Source organism: Diabrotica virgifera, chromosome 6 (assembly GCF_917563875.1).
Source record: "Diabrotica virgifera virgifera chromosome 6, PGI_DIABVI_V3a".
Taxonomy (NCBI): domain Eukaryota; kingdom Metazoa; phylum Arthropoda; class Insecta; order Coleoptera; family Chrysomelidae; genus Diabrotica; species Diabrotica virgifera.
Genome location: NC_065448.1, coordinates 84,576,351 through 84,599,029, shown reverse-complemented (window position 1 = coordinate 84,599,029; position 22,679 = coordinate 84,576,351). Strand labels below are relative to the sequence as shown.

General features: G+C 33.3%; 1 protein-coding gene across 1 annotated transcript in view; it reads right to left on the bottom strand.

The window, feature by feature from the left end:
- Window positions 1-2,315: 2,315 nt before the first annotated feature.
- Window positions 2,316-22,679, bottom strand: part of LOC114342386 (zinc finger protein 26-like) — a 57,398-nt gene continuing 37,034 nt past the window's right edge. Inside the window, exon 2 of the mRNA XM_028293186.2 lies at window positions 2,316-4,402. Coding sequence (XP_028148987.1) covers window positions 2,517-4,402 — 1,886 coding nt within the window. The 3' untranslated portion in view covers window positions 2,316-2,516. The remainder of the gene's footprint in view (window positions 4,403-22,679) is intronic.

Genomic DNA, 22,679 nt, shown 5'->3' with positions numbered 1-22,679 from the left:
GCAATTTTTAAACCCGAATAACTTTTGATTAAAAAATAAAATAGCAATTCTGCTTACCGCCTTTGAAAGTTTAAGTTAAATTATATCGGTTTTGATTATTTGCATTGCTAAAAATTTATTTTGTTATTGTTAAACAAAGCTACAAATACCTAGTGCGTGAGTGATGTTTTCAATGATTTCTCATTTAAAATCGAACGAGTAGGTAGAATAGGTACTAGTGCAGTCGAGGCTATTTCTACGTAGCATGCGTTGAAACGCATGTAAAGACACGGGAAACACTATGTGTTTATAGCTTTGTTTAACAATAAAAAAATAACTTTTTAGCAATGCAAATAATCAAAACCGATATAATTTGACTTAAACTTTCAAATGTGGTAAGCAGAATTGCTATTTTATTTTTTAATGAAAAGTTATTCGGGTTCAAAAATTGCAATTTTTCGATTTTTTGAAAGTTCAACCGCGGTTATCTCGAAAACTAGACATCCTACGAAAAAAATTGTAGAAACATTTTTTGCTTAGAATGACCCAAAAAATACCAAAAAATGTTTTGTTTTGCGAGAGATCGCGGTTATGTAATTCCTCAACTTCTTGGTCAATAACAATCTTATCGACATCCGGATCAACTATTACCCAAAAAATTCGTATTCTACGGGTCAAAATACATGAAAAAAACTTGGGTAAGTCCATCTGAATAAAGGAGGCCGTTGTACCCCCCTGGCGACAGGACTAATTGTGATTTATCAGATTCGGATGATTACTTTGCTTCTGATGGAAGTTATTCCAGTGAATGTGACATGGTACCAAGAAAAACAAATTAGGAAGGTAAATATGGTACATATAGCTGTTTTTTTATTCATAACTTGACATCAAATTGTCCTATTTTGAAACCGCAAACACTGAAGTGTTCCCTTAGACCGGCATTATTCAATGCTATAATACATAATATTGCACCGTGTCTCTTCACCGGCTCACGCAGTCTGATGTAAAATTTAGCTGTGAGACACACCCGTAAGCTCACCCGGTCCGGCAAGAACACAACACCGTGAGACAGCATCTGTCTCACGCAGGGATGAATGTGTTAAAGCAAAACTAACATTTTACATTTTATTTATTTTTGATAACGTCAAATTTTATAATCCAATCCGTGATCGGAGCCTTAGCCATTTTCTGTCACTTGCTGTTGCTTGGAATAGATTTTCGACTTATTTCGTATGCTTTAAATGATAACGCACGGTAAAGAATCGTGGACTCAACTGTATATTCTTTTAGATTTTAATTTGTTACAAAATGTGTGGACCATATTTCAGACAGACCCGCCGAGAGTGGGGTACAGCCGGTACATTTTACCGGGGCGCATCTTAAACGGGATCGGTTAACTGACCTAGCAACTTTGTGCATTGAGAATGATTTGGTAAAATCAAGAGATTTTTCGAAAATTAAAGACATCTTTGCCAATCAAAAAACTCGAAAACTATAGTAAAACCTTGATATAACAGACTAATTGGGGGGACAGGATGTCCGTTAAAGCCGAAAGTCCGTTATATAAAAATAGATTTAAAATAAATGTTTTTTTTTTTGAAAATATGTACTGTATCTAGATACAGTGTACAAATCTGTACTTTAAAAAAGGAATCTAGTTTTATTGGCTACTTTTTTACTTTTCTACCTCATCTAAAAACTTTCTGCAATATACTCATTTGGTTTGACAAAATTATTCACTGATCCATGGGTTGAATAGCCGATGTATTTTTTGGCAGAATTATACAATTAAAGTTGCCATGTTCTGAATGACGAATATTTTCAGGGGGATAAGCAAGAGTGTGGTCTAAAATGAATAAACATTTCACCTCTTTCGGTGGCATAAACTTTCGAGTCGCATAAATTCGCCAATATTTTCGTGCGTCTAGTTGGCTTTTTAGTGAATTACTATTAACACTCGTATTTCTATTGAAAAAAAAAATAATAAAATGGAATTATTTCACAGTAGTCATAAAATATTTATTTGCAAGATTTTTAACTGTTACCAATGGTAACATTGGTTACATGGACGCTTCGCCAGTGGGGCAGATGATGCTTATATCTTTGACAACTCTAGGTTTACGAGATTTGTCAACAATTATAGCAGTCAATCCATGCGATCTATCGGGATTAGCATAAAGCAGTGCCGAGATCCTGTCATTGCTGATTTTTCTTTCAGAATTCGATTTTTCAATTTTTTTGCATTAATTTTTTTTTACATTTGATCGGATTTTTTTTGTCCGTTATATCCGAAGTCCGTTAAAAAGAAGTCCGTTGTATCGAGGTTTTACTGTACTGGTATTGTAAATATTTTCACTATTATAAAAATATAGTCAAAATTTAATAAAAGTTATATTTGAAATACTTATTATTTATTATTGACAATTTTATTTCTATAAAAATTAAACAATTTTTTCGCTCGTCACTTTTTTCCGGGGCCCGCTCTTCAATTCTTACTGGGGCCCGCTCATCTCTCTCGGCGGCCCTGTACTTCAGACTCAATTATCTCCAGCATGCCTTTTCATATGCTGTTTTAAAGAAGAATTTTGAGTAAACTGTTTGGCGCAAACTTCACATGTAAAAGGTTTTTCACCAGTATGAGTTATCATATGAACTTTTAAGTGAGCACTTTGTGAAAACTGTTTGGTGCATATTTCACATTTAACTTTAAGTTCTCCAGTGTGCCTTTTAATATGCTGTTTTAAAGCTGAACTTTGTGTAAACGCTTTGATACAAACTTCACACTTGAAAGGTTTTTCACCAGTATGAGTTAGCATATGACCCTTTAAGTGGGCACTTTGTGAAAACTGTTTGTTGCATATTTTACATGAAAAGAGTTTTTCTCCACTGTGTATTCTCAAATGTCTCGTTAAATCTTTACTTCTTGCAAACTGTTTGGTACAAATTTCACATCCAAAAAGGTTATCACCAGTATGTACTTTCTTATGCAGTTTTAAAGAACAATTTTGTTTAAACTGTTTCGAGCAAATTTCACACTCAAAAGGTTTTTCATCAGTATGAGTTTTCATATGAGTCTTTAAGTAATCACTTTGTGAAAACTGCTTTGTGCACAGGTTACATACAAATAGTTTTTCTGTATTGTGTATTCTCAAATGTCTCGTTAAATCATGATTTCGTGAAAACCGTTTGCTACAAATTTCACATTCAAATTGACCTTCTCCAGTGTGCCTTTCCATGTGCTTTTTTAAAGAAGAACTTTGTGTAAACTGCTTGGTGCAAACTTCACACTCAAAAGGTTTTTCATCAGTATGAGTTATCATATGAGCTTTTAAGTGAGCACTTTGTGAAAACTGTTTGGTGCATATTTCACATTCAAATTTACTCTCTTCACAGTGCATTTTCATATGTGTTTTTAAAGAAGAATTTTGAGTAAACTGTTTGGCGCAAACTTCACATGTAAAAGGTTTTTCACCAGTATGAGTTATCATATGAATTTTTAAGTTAGCACTTCGTGAAAACTGTTTGGTGCATATCTCACATTTAAATTGACCTTCTCCAGTGTGCCTTATCATATGCTGTTTTAAAGAAGAGCTTTGTGTAAATTGTTTGGAGCAAACTTCACATTCAAAAGGTTTTTCACCAGTATGAGTTAGCATATGACTCTTTAAGTGAGCACTTTGTGAAAACTGTTTTGAGCATATGTTACATACAAATAGTTTTTCTCCATTGTGTATTCTCAAATGTCTCGTTAAATCTTGACTTCTTGCAAACTGTTTGGTACAAATTTCACATCCAAAAAGGTTATCTCCAGTGTGTATTTTCTTATGCATATTTAAAGAAGAATAGTGTGAAAACTGTTTGGTGCATATTTCACATTCAAACTGTTTTTCAGTAGAGTGCTTTATCATATGAAGTTTTAAATGAGAACTATGAGAAAACTGTTTGGCGCATACTTCACATTCAAATTGACTTTCTCCAGTGTGCATTGCCATATGTACTTTTAAAGAAGAACTTTGAGTAAACTGCTTGGTGCAAACTTCACACACAAAAGGATTTTCACCAGTGTGCAATTTCATATGTAGTTTTAAATAAGACTTGTTTGAAAACTGTTTGGTGCATATGTCACATTCAAATTTACTTTTTCCAGTGGTATGAATTTTCATATGCTGTTTTAAAGCTGAACTTTGTGTAAATTGTTTGGTGCAAACTCCACACGAAAAAGGTTTTTCACCAGTATGAGTTATCATATGAATTTTCAAGTGAGATCTGTACGAAAACTGTTTGGTGCATATTTCACATTCAAAAGGTTTTTCTACAGCGTTTTCTTTCTTTACGGTAGTTGTACATTGGGTCAATTGCTTACTTATAACGTGATCTTTTAATTCGTTGCATTCATCAGTTGCTGTATCTTCATATATGACACCTAAAATCGTAGTTATCCATTAAAATGATATTAAGTAAGGAAAGGAAAAATTAAAAAATAGAAATTAGTGTTACGACCCTAACAAATTCGTTATCGACAAAACATATTTCTTTATTAATACGGCTTTCATAATACAACCCTGTATTATATTTACTTTATCACAAAAAATTCGAGTTTTGTTAAATGTCTTGAGTGTAAATATTTATTATCTCATAAATCAGACTTCTTCTTTCTTGGCTCTACAAATCGTAATCAGTTTTGGCCGCGTTTAATATTTACCTCCAATCTTGCTAGTCTTGTGAAACAATCTTCTATTGTTGTTTTCGTCAGTCTTCTTCTCTAGGTGCCGTCTTCGCTTCGAAGGTTGGCAATCATCAGAACGATTTTTACTTTTGAGACTGGGGCTCTTAATAATTCGTTGTTACTACAACCAAACCATTCTCTAAGGTTCTTCAGCCATGAGTTACGTCTCCTTCCTATAGATATTTTTCCCTGGATTTTACTTTGCAGAATGACCTGGAGTATTATATATTTATCTCCTTTCGTCACATGTCCCATAAATCTCAGTTTTCTTTTCTTAATTGTTAGAAGTACTTCTCTTTCCTTATGCATACGTCTCATTACATTATATTAATCAGTAAGTGAAGGCAAATGAGTGCCGACATTAGACAATCTTGTTAATACACTCAATGCAGATGACACTGGAATTAAGTGCAGTAGAACAAGTTTGTGGAAGTGTTGAGGCGCATGCATAGGATTTAGGTTTAAGAAAATACACATAAGGCAGACCATTAATGAATTCCATCATCTGCGCATAAGGAAAACGAAATATTTAACGAACACAAAACAGTACCGGAGAGAAAAAAATCAATTATTTATATACACTGCGGTGCAAAAAATCGATCCACTAAAAATTTGGCCATTTTTGAAATTTCGAATTTCCTAAACCTCTTGTTCGATTTAAGTGATTTTTTACCACGTTATAGCCTTATTAATTGACAATATCGTTGTAATAGTATTGTTGCTAGAGAGTCAAACTGTCATTGCATACCGGGTGTATGAATCAAACTGTGTCTTCTTCTCAAAGTTGGCATCACCCTGTGGACTATTCTAGCATTTATAAAATACTGAAATTAAAACCTAACTATAGCCCAGGTTTTCTTAACGTTTTGTCCTTCGATTCATTCGCTTATATTGGATAATAAAAAAGTTAGGTATTTTAACAACTGGCCATGTTCGTCATCAGTACAGGGTGTTTCTAAATAAGTGTGACAAACTTTAAGGCAGGGGTGGGCAAATACTTTTAAGCGCGGGCCAAAATGAAATTTCCAAAATGTCTCCCGGGCCGGAGGACTATAACGCGTAAGTACACTGCACCCGCGAATGTTTTTGGTGGAGTTTTTTCCCTGTTCAAGAAATTTTTTGACAAAAATACTATCATTACTAGTATGATTTTAAAGCATTTGGACACAGAAATTTGACTGTTAATAATAGATAATAGTAATAATAAATTATTGTCTTACTTGGGTGTACATGCAAACAATAATTTATGCCCGCTAAAATATATTACATAATTTTTAAAGAAATATGGTCCATTATATTATATTATATTATATTATAACAAGTGGGCAAAATGAAAAATCTTTTCTAGTCTGGATTACGAAAGATTTAAATCCGAAATCAGAAATTCGATCAAGTAGAGAGCAATCAAGATAGCCTTTTTGAAGATGTAACCAAAGAGTAACCTTGAGTAGGTAACCAAAGACTCGATCTGCAAATCCGTTATCGGATGGTAAAATCTTATATCCACTCTATTCTTCTTTATAGTGCCGAAGCTTGGACTGTTAATGTGGACTTAATGAGAAAGCTGGAAGCTTTTGCGACGTGGTTTTTTAGAATTTTGAAAATACCACGGACCGATCATATTATAAACTATATGGTTTGTACAGAATAGGAAGAGATAGAGAACTTTTGACATATACTTAAAAATGATTAGTACGAATTGTTGCAGCTGATTACGAGGGGTAGAATAGAAGGAAAAACCGGTCCTGGTAGTCGATAAATAATATCCTGATTGAAAAACATTCGCGACTGGACCGGGTTAAACACACAGACGCTTTTAAGAACAGCAGAAGATAGAGACGAATTCGCAATAGTTATAGCCAACCTTCATTAGTGGAGTCGGCACTAAAAGAAGAAGAATATTAAAATAATGGTCATTAAATAAGTCAGTTAATGAAAGATTTTATTTTGCTATTTCTTTATAGCTTAACGATTTCTACTAATCAATTTAAAATTATGTTATACGCACACTAATACTAAGAGAATAACAAAAATTGCCTGTTGGATTTTTCAATGGGCCGGATAAAATAAACAAAAGGGCCGGATCCGGCCCGCTGGCCGGCTTTTGCCCACCCCTGCTGTAAGGGGTAATTTTACATGAGAAAATAATGACAATTTGCTTTATAATCATATGTCCGCAAACGCTTCGTTTCCGAGATACGGGATGTTCAATTTTTTTTTACAAACTGACGATTTATTGCTGTAATTGCTGTAAAACCAGTTGAGATATGCAAATCAAATTTGGTGGGTTTTAAGACGTAGTTATTGCACATTTTTTGACATATAATTAAGAATTTTATATTCACCATTGGCGCGCAAACGGTTATTATGACCGATAATATTACCCGTACGCACGCAAATGGTGAATATAAAATTCTTAATTGTATGTCAAAAAATGTGCAATAACTACCTCTTAAAACCCACCAAATTTGATTTGCATATCTCAACTGGTTTTAAAGCAATAAATAAATCGTCGGTTTGTAAAAAAATATTGATCATCCCGTATCTCGGAAACGAAGCGTTTGCGGACATAATATGATTATTAAGCAAACTGTCATTATTTTCATGTGTAAAATTACCCCTTAAAGTTTGCCGCACTTATTTCAAAAAAACCCTGTACTGATGACGAACATGGCCAGTTGTTAATGTACCTAACTTTTTTATTATCCAACATAAGCGAATGAATCGAAAGACAAAATGTTAAGAAAACCTGAGGCTATAGTTAGGTTTTAATTTCAGTATTTTATAAGTACTAGAATAGTCCACAAGGTGATGCGAACTCTGAGAAAAAGACACAGTTTGATTCGTACACCCGTTATACAATGACAGTTTGACTGTATAGCAACAATATTATTACAGCGATATTGTCAATAAATAAGGCTATAACGTGGTAAAAAAAATCACTTAAATCGAACAAGAGGTTTAGGAAATTCGAAACTTCAAAAATGACCAAATTTTTAGTGGATCGATTTTTTTGCACCACAGTGTAGATGAGATATGGTTCGACACACACGCCACTCCATCAAAAGATTGATTTGATAACAGCAAACACTGTGTAACAAAAGCACATTGCAATAAAGAAAAATATGTAACGATATTCCACGCTGGATCGGTAGATAGATGGGTTCCAAATTGTGTGTCTTTACCTGACAAAAACATTAGTGAATTTTGAGTTGACTAGCACCAAGACATAACCGTGAAGGTATCTGAAGATTGGTTTAACCTTCGTCGGGCGGCATAGGTACAATTGTAACTTTTGAGTTTTCAAATTGTGATAACTTTTTTTGTTAAACAGATAGAGACTTGAAATTTTGTGACATCTCTACATTTATCCAGTAGATTATGTCAGCCAAATATAACGAAGAAATATTTAATCAGTTCCCAGCAGGGGGCTTAAATTGTTCCTACCTCTATAAACGACGGCATAGGTACATTTTTTTAGGTACATATTGTTTTTTTTTAAATGAGTGTTATAAAATATCAATTATATTTTGTATTTAAATGATAGTTTATTTGAACCAAAATACAAAATTAAATGTTAGTGTGGATTTTCGCTACACATACATGTCGTTTTAGACAAATAATGTTTTTCACACATAAGTAGAAAACATACTACACAAGTTTTTATCGTTTCAGGTTGTTTTTTTCGTTCGTCTTGACAAACATGGAAACTTCCAGCTACTAGTTCCACGAATGCTGTCATATACTTGAGAAGGTGTATCTACAGCAAGACAAAGATATTTAGAAAGATCCTTCAAAAACTTCTTGCGATGGTCCTTTGTTTTTTGTAATGGATTGTGCTCTGGCTCTCGATTATAATGTAGGATGCTAAGTTAGTGACGTCAATAATATTATATAAAAAGGCCAAGAGCCAAAGCAATGTTAGATGTTTGACCGTATACTCACCCAGCATTTTATCCATAGCGTCAACACCCTAGCAAATAAGAGCATGTATGATTGTATGCAAGATTTGTGAAAAAAAAGCTATTTTCTTGCTTGCTGGCATATTTATGATTAGAAATCTCTTATTTTTTCTAATTGAGCGCACTAACATCATGTGACATGAATTCTAGACTTTAGCTAGTTCAAAACTGGTAAAAAGTTATTTGTAGTAATGTTTCGTCCAGAACCTTTATAAGACCTGACCAGATCCAAAAATGTTCGTTCGTCAACAATAACTTGTCGGGAACCATTTTCATCGGGTTTTTCAAATATAAAGGTGAATTTCTATGGGATTTGATGCATTACAAATACAAAATACCATATTTAGTGGGTTTGGAAGATATACATAGATTATGTAAATTGTGTGCGGCCTCTAAACGGAAACAGTTGTTCATCTATGGTTATGCATTGGGATGGTTTGTAGCCTTGGTGCACATTTTAGTCAGCATTGTCCAGGTATCTCGTATAAGTACAGCCGTATCGGCTTTTTTTTGCGTTATTGGCGGGTATTTTCATTGTCAAATCTTATAAATCTTAGCATGGTCTTGAAACGATCACGAGACATTGCTGCAAGTATTAAGTTGCAGAGACTCCATATTCCACATCTTTTACAAGTTTTCTTTGTTGATTCTATGTATACCTATTTTGTCGGCATTTTGGTAAACTAAATTTAGAATAATTATTACTCATGATCATTTTTAGGTATACACGTATTGACAAACACCAAATAACTAAATGTGGATGAAATCTATTATGTCTCCAATTGAAATACAATACAATAATGCTACTCTTCCTAAATTTTGTTTACACCACTCTTTCCAAGTTTATTGTTGCAGTAGTTTCAATAATTTACGATAGATACCAGCGGTCACTTAAAAGCGGCTTCTAATTTTTTTTTTTTTGTAAATTCGTACAAGAACAAATTACCGAATATTATTATTTACTTCTTGCAATATTAAACAATTTTTAACCAATTATGATAGTAATAAGTAATAATACTGAGTAACTGAAGTACTGAGTTACTAAGTAACTGAAACATCAACAGTAGAGGAGGTATATGGAAACGTAGTCGTTAGCGTTAAAAAAGCTGCAGAAGAAGCACTCGGCTTTAACACTCAAAGAAAAAGTGAAAAACTATGGTGGAACAAAGAAATAGAAGCACTCGTAGAAGAGAAAAAGCAAGCGTATATCAGATGGCTGAGCAGTAAACAACAAAAAGATAGAGATGAATACCTGGAACTCAAAAGAATAACAAGAAGAACAACAGTAAAAGCAAAAGAGAAATGTGGGATAAGAAGTGTCAGGAAATTAATACCTACCTGGGAGGCAGAAAATGTACAGAAACATGGAAGTTCCTCAATAAAATAAGAACTAACGAAAGGAAGAGCACAAACATTCAATTAATATCCACACAAAAATGGGAAAAGTACTATGGGGAACTACTGACAGAAAATAGGGACGAATACTTAACTCAATCACCAACAGAGGTTAACATTGAAGGAGAAGATATAACAATACAAGTGACAGAAATTATAAAAGCTATAAAAGAACTGAAAAACGGTAGGTCTCCAGGACCAGGCGATATCCCAGCCGAACTAATAAAATGTGGATCACAAAAATTGTTTGAAACCGTCACTTGGTGCATAAATCAATTTATAAATGGTTCTCCCATACCCGACGAGTGGAAAATTGCTTATATTTCGTCGATCCATAAGAAAGGAGATAAGCTTAAATGTGAAAACTATAGAGGGATATCAGTGACTAGTACATTCAGCCGTTTGTATGGACGAATAATTAGAGACCGCATTGAGAAGGAGTACAAAGACCAAGAGGAAGAAGAACAATCCGGTTTTCGAACAGGAAGAAGCTGTACTGATAATATCTTCTGCCTCAAACAACTAATAGAAAAAAAATTAAGCACAAATCAAGAAGCTCACCTCATGTTTATTGACTTGCAGAAGGCGTACGATACAGTTCCTGTAAACAAACTCTGGAACGTGTTACGACAGACGAATATTAGTGTCACCTTAATAAAAGCCTTAAGAAATTTGTATGAAGGGTCAACATCACAAATAAAAACTGGAAACAGATTATCGCAAAGCTTCCTGGTTAATAAAGGTCTACGTCAGGGGTGTTGTGTATCACCGACCTTATTTAAAATATATGTTGCAAAAGCATTGAAAGAGTGGAAACGAAAATGCAGAGGCATGGGCGTAGACCTTGGAGAGATTTGCTTATATACATTGCAGTTTGCTGATGACCAGGTTGTTATAGCAAACGATAAAGATGATTTAGAGTACATGGCAAGGAAATTACAAGAAGAATATAGAAAGTGGGGACTAGAAATTAATACAGAAAAAACAAAATACCTGCCAATAGGTACCGAACTATCGAACATCACATTAGAAAATAATGAAATCATCATGCCCTGCGACCATTACACATATCTAGGAATCGTTTTTGACACAACGGGGAAAGATGATGAAGAAATAAAGAGAAGAATAACACAATCCAGAAAAACAATAGGTTGTCTAAACAGCGTACTGTGGAATCATGAAATAGGAAAAAGAAGAAAACACAATATCTACGAATCTCTTATTAAAAGCAGTCTATTGTACGGAGCAGAAACTTGGCGGATAACCGAAAACAACAGAAGAAAACTGGAGGCAGTAGAAATGGACGCTTTTAGAAGATCAGTAGGAGTGTCACGCAGAGAGAGAATACGTAATGATGAGATAAGACAGCGAATGGGGGTTGACGGCTCTCTAACAACAGACATAGAAAGAAAACAGCTGATATGGTACGGACACGTCCAGAGGATGGATAACTCAAGACTCCCTAAAATAATTATGCAATGGGTACCACCAAACCGCAGAAAGAGAGGAAGACCCAAGAAATCTTGGAGAGAGGGAGTAACGAAGGCAATGAGCGCAAGAGATCTTAGAGAGGGCCAATGGGATGATAGAGTGTCATGGAAATTAGGCATCGGACAACGTCGCAAGACGTTTTAAAACCGATTGATAGATAGAATAAGTAATAATATTTGAAAACTAACAATTCTTGTCTTTTAGATTAAGTAATTTTTAACAAAATAAATAACAGGTACAATTGTACTTATGCCGTCTGTTACCGGTGTAAAATTATACTGCTCGACAAAGATTAAAAATAAATTAATACCAAATATACAACCAAATAGTGTAAATTGTTATGGACAGTGCGTATTTTCATCATCATAATCATACATCTCCAAGTGGGGCAAAGGGCACCCTGTGGTGTTTCAAGTAGCATGAGGTATGATGGTGAGGTTGGTAGTCCCACGCATCATCTGTTGAGTTCCGTCCGATTTTGTTTACTAGGTTTCTCCATTCTCTTCTGCTTTTTGCTCTTTTTTGCACTGTTCGATGTTAAATTATTTTCTTCAAGTTCTTTCTCTATTGTTCTTTTCCACATATAAGATGGTCTTCCCTTTCTTCTTTTGCTTTCAGCATTGTAATGTAGAGCAGCAATAGGCTGTATAATAATAATAATTACATCAATATTTTTTCCAATGTAATTCCCATTTTTCCTTAAAATTACTTTTAGATATCGTTAAATATTCTTGAGCTCCTAAATTGTTCTCCATATACTGTCCAGTTGTGACGCTTTCTTTGGCTAAGAAATCTACAACTTCATTGCTACGAAGTCTTATATGAGCTTTTACCCAAGTGAATTTTAATTCGTATTGATTTTTTCTTAATTTATGTATTTTTAATTTTAATTCCCTAATAAAAGGATTTATATCAGTAGCCACTACAGTAGATATTCTATACCATAGCTGGAGCAAAGTAGGGTGGGGAAACCGGTTAGACCGGTTCCGGTTAAGGTCGGTCAAGGTCAAGGCCAAAGTCAAGGTCAATGTCATTCAAGATCATTTGAAGGTCACAATCAAGGTTATTATTGTAATAAAAACTTTTATCAAGAAAATAATACTTTATTAACTATTTATTACACTGTTAGACACGTGTTTTATATTTTCAAGCGCAAACTTGCATAAATGACAACTAGATTGCGCCGGTGCTGAACCTTCGAGCTCTGTTCTCCACTCGGGACGATTAAAATGTACATAATATGGAAGACGAGTCTGATCCTCAAAATCTTGAACTGCTTTCTTGGGTAATTTAGACCAAGATTGAAGTAATTCCCACGGATGCACATATTTTCTAAAGTATTGTAGGGTAAAGTTTTCTAATTCTTCTGCTGTAAACTTGTACAACAGTTTTTGCGGGTGTTGACCCATTATGAAAGCTTTGTAACAACACTCCATTACTATTGAAGGTTAATGTCCTTAAACGTCAAACGTATCTACTTTTATATTGTAAATCAAGGTCACCTCTGAGACATGCGCAGTAATTCAAACGTAGATTACATAAATTGCGGATAGTTGTAGGGATCTTTAGTAAATTTTGTTCTTCGTATACAGTCATTTAGTAAATTTTGTTCGTCGTGAGAAGATATCAGTCAGAAAGGTAATAAATATTTTTAGTCAATATTGTTGCTAACTTTATTAATTTTAGTCATGGATGTGTGTGTAGGTGGTAGAAAAGGACTCCATGTCGTTGAAGCAATTAGAAACTTGAAATGGGTTTTTAATAACAATGCGGATAATTTCGAGTACGAAGCTGAACGAGCTGTTATAAGAACAAGAAGGTACACGGTAGAAGAGTGTAACGAAGAAGCCACCAAATACCACAAGGGAGCAAGAATATGTGAAGACTTATCTCTCTGACGTGATATGCATGTGTTGCTTTTTAAAAAATATAAAAATCTAGGGCTGGCTGATTTCTTAAATAACCTCAAAGATGTTCTACCTACTGAAGATGAAGGGGTAGATACTGTAAATACATGTAGATATAATTAATAAATAATATATTTTATTTTGTAGTATTTTGTTCATTTCAAAACAACATATCATTAAAATTGGAGGAATTTATGAAAAAAATCGAGGAATTAAAGGAAAAAATAAAACAATTTGAAGATAAACAAATAATGTTTAAGTCTTTTAGTAAACTGCACTTAAGTAAACCGTATACTATGTAATTGTGTTAATACTAATTGACTGTGTTGTTTATAATTAAGAAATATAACAAAAAATAATATATTTTTATTTTTGCATTAAAAAACTATTATACAACCAAAATACATTAGATAAAGCACAAATACATTTTTTACTATTATGATAAAAACAAGCAGGTTCCTTAACTTCTAATGCTGGTTGTTCATCCAATTCATATAAAGGAACAGCAATTTTTTTTTAAATAATTTTTCTTTTCCAAACCTTTGACGTAAACTGCATCGGCGTTTCTTGTAATATCCTTTATAATATTTGCAAAATGATAAAGAGGTGTCGAACCAAAATTCCAATCAATGCAGTGATGATTTCTTGTTAACCAAGTTGCCTGTCTCTGTAAATCGGAAGATAACATTCTAATCGGAAACGGAGACTTAAACACGTAATGGCCAATTTGTGTTCCATTGAAAGCAGCTAGTTCTTTCTATAAATTTATTATTTTCTATTTTAAATCCTTGAACGTCTATTACTAGCTTCATCGTAACAACTGACATCCTGAATAAGATGCAACCCTTTTATTGTTGTCTCACAATTTTGGTTAAAGGATTGTAAGAGAATTCTTTTTCATGTAATATTAGACAATATGCGGAAACATTATTTCCCACAGATTTACTGGTTTCAAACTCTATTCTCAAAACAACAAAACCACTTTGAATAATTTCTTTTTGTCTTGAACAGTCAGTATGGACTATGGGGGCATTATTTTTAAATTCTTCTGGATTAAATATTGGTTGATTAGTCTGAAGGTGATAATAAGATTCTTGGAAATTAGCAAACATCTCATACAATGTTGCTTACTGTCATTGTCTGTTGGTTACTGTCAAAGTCTAAGTTGAGATCTTGATAAGGATATCGCTCAGAATTAAGGAACATACGAATATTTGTTAAATTGCAGTGATCAAATTTACGCACATCTTTTAACATTTTACCTTTTTGACCATCATGGAAAGCTACTACAATATGACGAGGACTTTCTAATTTTGTAGTTGTTTTTACTGGCCAAGTATGATGTGTTTAATTATTTAAAGTGGGATATTCAATTAATTCCCAACTTCTAAATTTTATAGGTAGTTCCGTATTACTACGAACTATTTTGTTTAGCCGCAATTGTTCGCTAATATTAGGTAAAATATGAAGTACATTCCAATAAAGTTGGTACATTTATATATAAATGTTGAGTAAACGAGATATATTTTTCTTTGTTTATGGGTAGTAATGTAATTTTCCTCTTTTTGCAAGATCTCTTATTATATACCTCAAACAGTTATTAATTTAATTCCTTAAAGTTTAAATAACGTAACTACAAATTTTAATTTAAATATAACTATTTCACTTTGCATTATCTGAAAAGATATAAATCTCAAACATTTCTTCAATTTAATTTCTCTTGGTTTTTTTAGATAACGCCGCTACTGGCAACTGAATTATAAATCTTTACATTCCAGATATTATGCGATCTTGTGTAATATTTGGAATGCAGTCAATATTATTTCTTTACTGTTTACTGAATAAATTTTTACATTCCAGATATTATACGATGTTGAACAATATGTATAATGCATCAAGAGTATTACTTCCTAATTAATAAAACGAAATAAAAAATAATATATAACATAAATTTATTTAAAGTAAAAATTAATATCTAACAAATTTTGGTGACATACATCAAATTTTTTTTCAAAATTTTGTTCTTCTTGTTTAAGTATGTTTAGCTATTGCTCCAGCTCCTTTTGATTTTTAATAATTTCCCTTATTCTGCATTCCCTTGCAACTCTTTCATTTTCCATATTTTTCATTTTGTTTAGATGAATACCCCAAGCCTGGAAATTGGAGTAGGTCTCTTGATATATTTCATAACTGTATTTGTCGGTAAGCTTCATACTTTTAACGATTGAAGCAGACCGAGGATCCTGGAGTTGGAGTTTGAGTAGTTGAGGCATAGACCTCACTTCGGGTTGCTGTGGCTGCGGCTGGAGTGGTTGCTGTGGCTGCAGCTGGAGTGGTTGGGGTTGCGGCTGGAGTGGTTGGGGTTGCTGCTGGAGTGGTTGTGGTTGCTGCTGGAGTGGTTGTGGTTGCTGCTGGAGTGGTTGGGGTTGCTGCGGTTGAGGCTAGAGCGTTTGAAGTTGAGACATAGACCTCGCTTGAGGTTGAAGCTGCGTCTGGAGTTCCTGGGTCTGAGGTTGGAATTAATGGGGCGTGGAAGAGGAGGATGCATCCACGTCAAACGGTCCAAAAATCTCCAGCAGATCCTGGTTTTCCAGATTCAGGTCAACATAAAACAAAAATTTCAGTATAAGAATTTATATTTCAAAATAATAAGATATAGAAGACCATGAGAGTCCTGATATGTATATTGCTTGACATAATCAAAGAAAATTATCAGAACAATATCCGATTGTTTTAGTTATTCTAATAATTTTCTTTGTTTATATCAAGTAATGTAAATATCAGGTCTAGCCTCATATAGAATATAAAAATATGAAACAGATTTAAATGAAATGGTTAGAAAACAAAGAAATTAAATACTACAAATACTGCAATAAAATAAAAACAAATTCTACAATGTTCTGGAACTGTTTTCATGTGATATGTTTAATTTTAGTAGAATATTTATATGAAATTAAGTCACAATTGTTGGTGAAAAATCCAAACAGTAAGTAATTAAGAAAGGTATAAACTAAAACGGGAAGTTCCCCTTGAAAAATGTATGTTTTTCACCAACAATTGTGGCTGAAATCCATACCAACAAAATACTAAAATAATTTAATAAAGTTCCTAAATATTAGTAAAACAATAAATCTTATATAATTTAAAATTAATACTCACAGTTTGTGGTTTACTTAATAGTTGCTCCAGCACCGACACTTTTTCTACTTTTGGTTTTTTGACTTTGATATTTTGTAGTATATTAATGTTGCGTTTCGGCATGTTGATGTAGAAGAACTGATGCTAGAAATTACTAAATGCTGAATTTATATAGAAGATACTTTAAAAAAAATGTATAGAACCTGCCTCAACAACAAACAAGTTAGAGAGACGAACGGGTATTATGCGGCCATTGGTTTAAATCATTAACCCTCTATAACCTGATTGAAATGTGAAGATACGCATTCCGTCTTGGCAACCTTAAACGTAAGCACTACAATATTATGCAACTCTAAAAATATACGTATACACGCGAAGTCATTCCTTTGCTAAGGAATGATGAACTCTGTGTGTAAAAATGCCGGCCATCGTTCTCGCGTAACCTGTATTATAAAATTATTGACCATTCGCTTTCGTTCGCATGAGGTAAAAATTGCATCTCTTACAGATCATCAAGTCTAAAGGATGTGGTAACGGGAATATAAATTTATATAGGGTGATCAAACCAACTCAAAAGATTCTAATATATTTATATGGAGTTGGCTTAGACAAAATTAGGATCTCTTCTTCTGTTTCACAGTATTGTGCTAAAATCTTCTTTCTCATAATAATTCTTAGTACTTTCTAGGGCGTCGAGATGCACTATTTGCGTTTGATGATTAGATTTTTCGTGTATCTTATACCATGGCTTTCGATTGTAGTTACTTCCTTAACCTTTTTGCTCCATTCCATGTAACCAAACCAACTCAAAATATTCTAATATAGACTATAGGAATGACCAAACCAACTCAAAATATTCTAATATAGGCTATATTGGGTTGTCTTATACAAGACGTTTAAGTGATCTTACGGTGACCTTCAGGTAATTTTTCGTAATCTTGAAAGTATCTTTAAGGTTACCATGAACTCAACCTTCAGGTGACCTTATCGTGACGTTCAAGTGATTTTACTGTGACCTTCAGGTAACTTTCCGTAATCTTGAACTTGTCCGACCTTGACAGGAATCGGTCTAACCGGTTTTTAATTCTATTTGCATCACAAGTCACCTTTATGTGACCTTAAGCTATCTTAAACTTGTCCGACCTTGACCTGAACCGATCTAACCGGTTTCCTCTTTTGACTCGAACCGGTCTAACCGGTTTCTCCCACCCTAATTTGCTCCAGCTTTGGTATAGAATATCTACTCACCACATTAATTGGGTTAGCGATGCATTTAAGAACCGATAAGGAGTTACTCAAAAGATGTATTTTTTTAACTCGCTTTTTTCGATATACTCGCAGGCTTTAATAATACCAATCGCTTCTGCAGAAAAAATGGAAGTACTGTTATTTATTTTGAATTTTTCTTCGTTCGTTGATGGTATATAGAATGCACTGGCAAATGGTATACAAGGTATAACAACAAATATTTTTACTTATCAACAAATTTTCATGGTATACAGGAATATTAATTTCTATTGGTACCAGCATATCAAAGAATTCAGATTTCTCGGCTGAAATAGGTCTTTTTAAAGCACTATTGTGAGGACTTGTATTTCTAAAAGCCATATATAATGGAGGAGAAGATTTTTTTGACCAATATTTGTTTGTTAAATCGTGGTTATTTAATAAAGCTATTTTATGTAACAGAGTAGGATTTTTAAAAGAAGACTTAATAATACATTTTTCGGACCATTCCCTCTGCAAAAATAATGGTGGTTCTAGTGATTCAATCCGAAGTGGTTCCACAGGCGTTGAACACATTGCACCCAAACAGAGTCTTAGGGAAGTATTTTGAATTATTTCCAATCGTTTTAGGGTGTAAGGACTGGCTGATCCATACAACGTACATCCGTAATCCAGGATGGACCTAATAAAGGCTTTGTAGAAAGTTAAACATGATTGTGGATCTGCTCCCCACCAAGTTCTTCTTATGAATTTTAAAAAATTTATACCTTTTAAACATTTTGATTCTATATTTTGTATAAATGGTTTCCAGCTAAGCTTCTTGTCAAGAATAATTCCATAATAAGTTACCTTATTTGATACTGGGTACAGTGTACCATTTACATTAATATTATCAATATTGGGCAGATTATGTCTTGTAAAGATGGTAACATTAGATTTTTGAGGGGTTAAGGAAAAACCTAACGATTCAAATTTCAAAGTATGTAGTTAGTATATGTGACGTGAGCTCAGTTATGCCTGCTTCTAATTTTTTATTAGTGTTATAAATGACAAATCATCAGCGTACTGTATAATATTATAATGATTATTTCCATCGTGTATTTCTTTTGTAAAAATATTAAATAAAAGGGAAGAGATAACAGAACCCTGTGGTAAACCTGTGGATGATCGTCTAGGACCTATTATAGAATTGTTATTCGACCTTACATAAACTTTTCTTTGGTTGAGAAGATTACACAAGACATTACACACTCTTGGAGGAACATCTGCCTGAAGCAATTTTTCTCTTAACATGATATTAATTGCATCGTAGGCACCTTTTATATCGAGAAATGCAGAACCTAAGTAATAGTTATTTGAAAAACATAACTTAAAAAAATTTTGCTGCTGCTATTTTTTCTTGAACTCAAAAAATATGGGCCTGAAGTAAACGAGGAGAAAAATAGGATGGTGGCATCAACACCAACAATAGAGCCAGAAACATCGGTCACCAATTCTCTGTTGATAACTCTACCTTTGAAGTGGTGGACAAATTCACATACTTAGGCTCCCTGATCACCAAGGAGAACGTCATGACGGAAGAAATCAAGAGAAGGATAATCCTAGCGAACAAATGATATTTTGGACTGAGTAGACATATGAGAAGCAGAAACTTAAGCCAAAAAACAAAAATAACCATATACAAAACCCTCATACAACCAGTGTTGACATATGGATTGGAAACATGGACCATCTCCAAGGCAGATGAAAACCTGCTTATATTTGAACGAAGGATCCTGAGAGGCATATTCGGTGGCATCTGTGAAAATGTTATTTGGAGGAGGAGGTACAACTACGACGTATACCACAGATATAAACATATTATTTGGTGGTAAAGACGTAGTATCTCTTATAAGAATAGGAAGATTAAGATGGGCAGGACATCTAGCAAGATCACAGCATAACAACCCTCATAGAAGAATCCTTATGTCACAACCTGTGGGAAGTAGAAATAGGGGTAGGCCAAAACTTAGATGGAAAGATGGTGTAGATGAGGATGGGGGAAAAATAGGCGCAGCAAACTGGCAACGGTTGGCAATGGATAGGACTGACTGGCGTAATAGACTTGGGAAGGTCGAGGTTCTTTCATAGGGCTGTAGCACCATTGACGATGATGATTTTTTCTTTAACATGTATATAATTTTCGATATTACTGTCGTCGATATATTTTTTTATTGCTTCTTTTCTATAAAAAACGACTTTATCAGTCACTACCCCACCAGTTCCTACCTCACCAGTCACTACCCCACCTATAGTTGCGGTTTATTACTGAAATATAAAATGCAAGTTCGTTCGTATTCCATCCAGTTAGCTTTTCTAGTGTTCCATTTAGTTTTTGGTTATATTGTGTTACCACTCTCCAGTTAGTTTTATCAGCGATGTCCGGAGATACTAGTGATAAATCGACAGAAGAGTTTTGAACCGACCGAGATATTTTTGTAGGTGACCCATCATTTAAAATTACCAGATTATTTTAATTTAATGCATTTACCATATTTTTTCCAGATTGATTGACTTTATATGAGCCCCATAGATCGTGGTGCGTATTAAAATCTAATCCAATTATTGATGTACCATTCATGTTATTAAAAAGATTGGAAATATTATGCACAGTAATTGAGACATTTGGAGGACAATACACAGAAACACAAGTAATGGATAGATTTTTAGAAACAAAAATTTCTACTGCACAGACTTGCATACCATCTGCTACATTATTAATAAATACTTCTTTGAATTTGATATTATTTTTTACAAGAATAACGACACCCGCCGTACCATCTATCCTATCTTTACGTACAATAGAAATATCCATAACATGTATAAGTTACTTTTGTGTTTAAACCATGTTTCTGATATTAGAGCAATATCAACATCATAATCTGATAATATTTTTACTAAGCTATGTTTATTGGATACAGCGGAACGGGCGTTCCACTGACAAATTTTTAATTGATTGAGGTTAGTATATGTCGTCATCGTCAGATATACTTTCATTACAATTATACGCAATATTTTTTATATAAAAGATGAAAGATGAAGTAGTTTTCAATCCTAACAGCAATATTATTAATATTTGAAAAATTTTTAATATAATTTGCATCAATGGCTGTAAGTTCTTCAAAAGATTTTACTTCACTCAGTACTTTCTGTAAAACCGTGAAAAATCCTTTAGTAAATTTATCTGACATATCAGATTCAAAATTTTCTCTTGGTGGTATATTAATAGGTTTTTCGGGTCCAAATTTAAATGGGAACATTGGAGGGGAATTTGATATTTGAATGGGAGAATTGGGTTTTCGCTTCTTGTTAACCGTTTTGATCTGAGTTGAAGCATTGCGATTTCGAGCTGTTTGTAAGGTAACAGAATTAGTTGACTGAGATGAAACTGGTTGTCTAGGATTGTTGATATTATGTCTTCGTGTAGGGAAAGGGGGAAACTCTTCCTCTTCCGACAAAGAAGAAAATTTTCTAGACAACGTCACCAACTGATTACTGTGTTTCAAACAAAACAAAATTAAATATCTATTCCCTATAACTAATCACTAAATACAGAGAAAAAAAAATGTTCGATATCAACATTGTTCCCGTTTTCACCTGTCACTCAGTGTCCTTGGACTGTAAGCATATAGTCTTTTCTTATGTATTTCCTTGATCTTATTATTTTCCATTTTAATTTTACAATTAACGTTATTTACCTCTGTTATTGTGAAGGGGCCTACATAAAGACTATCAAACTTTTCCTTCCTTTCCATTCTCTTCTCCTCCTTTGTCAAGGGTGGTTCATCGACAATTTTTACACCTTATTCACCACACTATTTATTTATTTATTAAACGTAAATATTAATATTTTATGTTTTATAAAGTCTAAAAAGTTTTTTCTACAACCGTGTTAAAAATGCAATTTTTAGCACTCCATAGGAGCGTTAAAAAGCTACTTTAAAGCACTAGTGCTTTAAAAATTTTAAGGCACTGCAGTTAAAAGTGAACTAACAAATTGTGAAACGTCAAAATATTTATATTTCATTTATTAAGATTAATATTAATAGTACAACTTGGGCAATTTGAAAAAAGTGGTTTAAAAGGTTTTTTAAAATTTAATTTAAACTGTATTATTGCATTTTTAACACGTTTGTAGAAAAAAACTATTAAAATTTGTTAGAATATACAACAATAAAAGTAAGATGTTATTCTATAGTTGTTATGATTTACGTATTGACAGTATAGGCAGTCTTGATGTAATGTCAAGAAAAATATAAAAATGGGATGTCAGTCAAGTTCAAGTAAAAGTTTTTGTAGATATTGTCCTGTAATTAAGAATTAATAAATTATAATTGTTGATATATAAGACGTTTGTAGAAAAAATATTGTATGATATACGTGTTAAAAAATACATTTTTAAGGCAGTCATGTGAAACTTCCACTTGCGTGCCTTAAACATGTACTTTTAACACTTATATCATAAATAACTATTAAAGTAATTTAACCAAAATATCACATTTATTCGTATCACCTAAAATACTAATTAAGCGATAATTAGATTCTAATGTGAATTTGATAACGGTAGGTAATTATTATTTAGCGAAAGAAATATTTTAAACACATCCGCTCTCCACAGGAGTTTAAATAATAGTACTGTTAGTATGGGCTGATTATTATCGGAGAATAGGCCATTTTTGGGAAAAGTTATTTACCAGCAATTTTATTGCAGGAATCGACGCTTATGATTAGATCACAGTATAAAGAGGGACAGTAGAACCACTCTCCGAAAAATTGGAAGTAAAACCTGTAGTCGCGCATGGCGACCGCGCAATG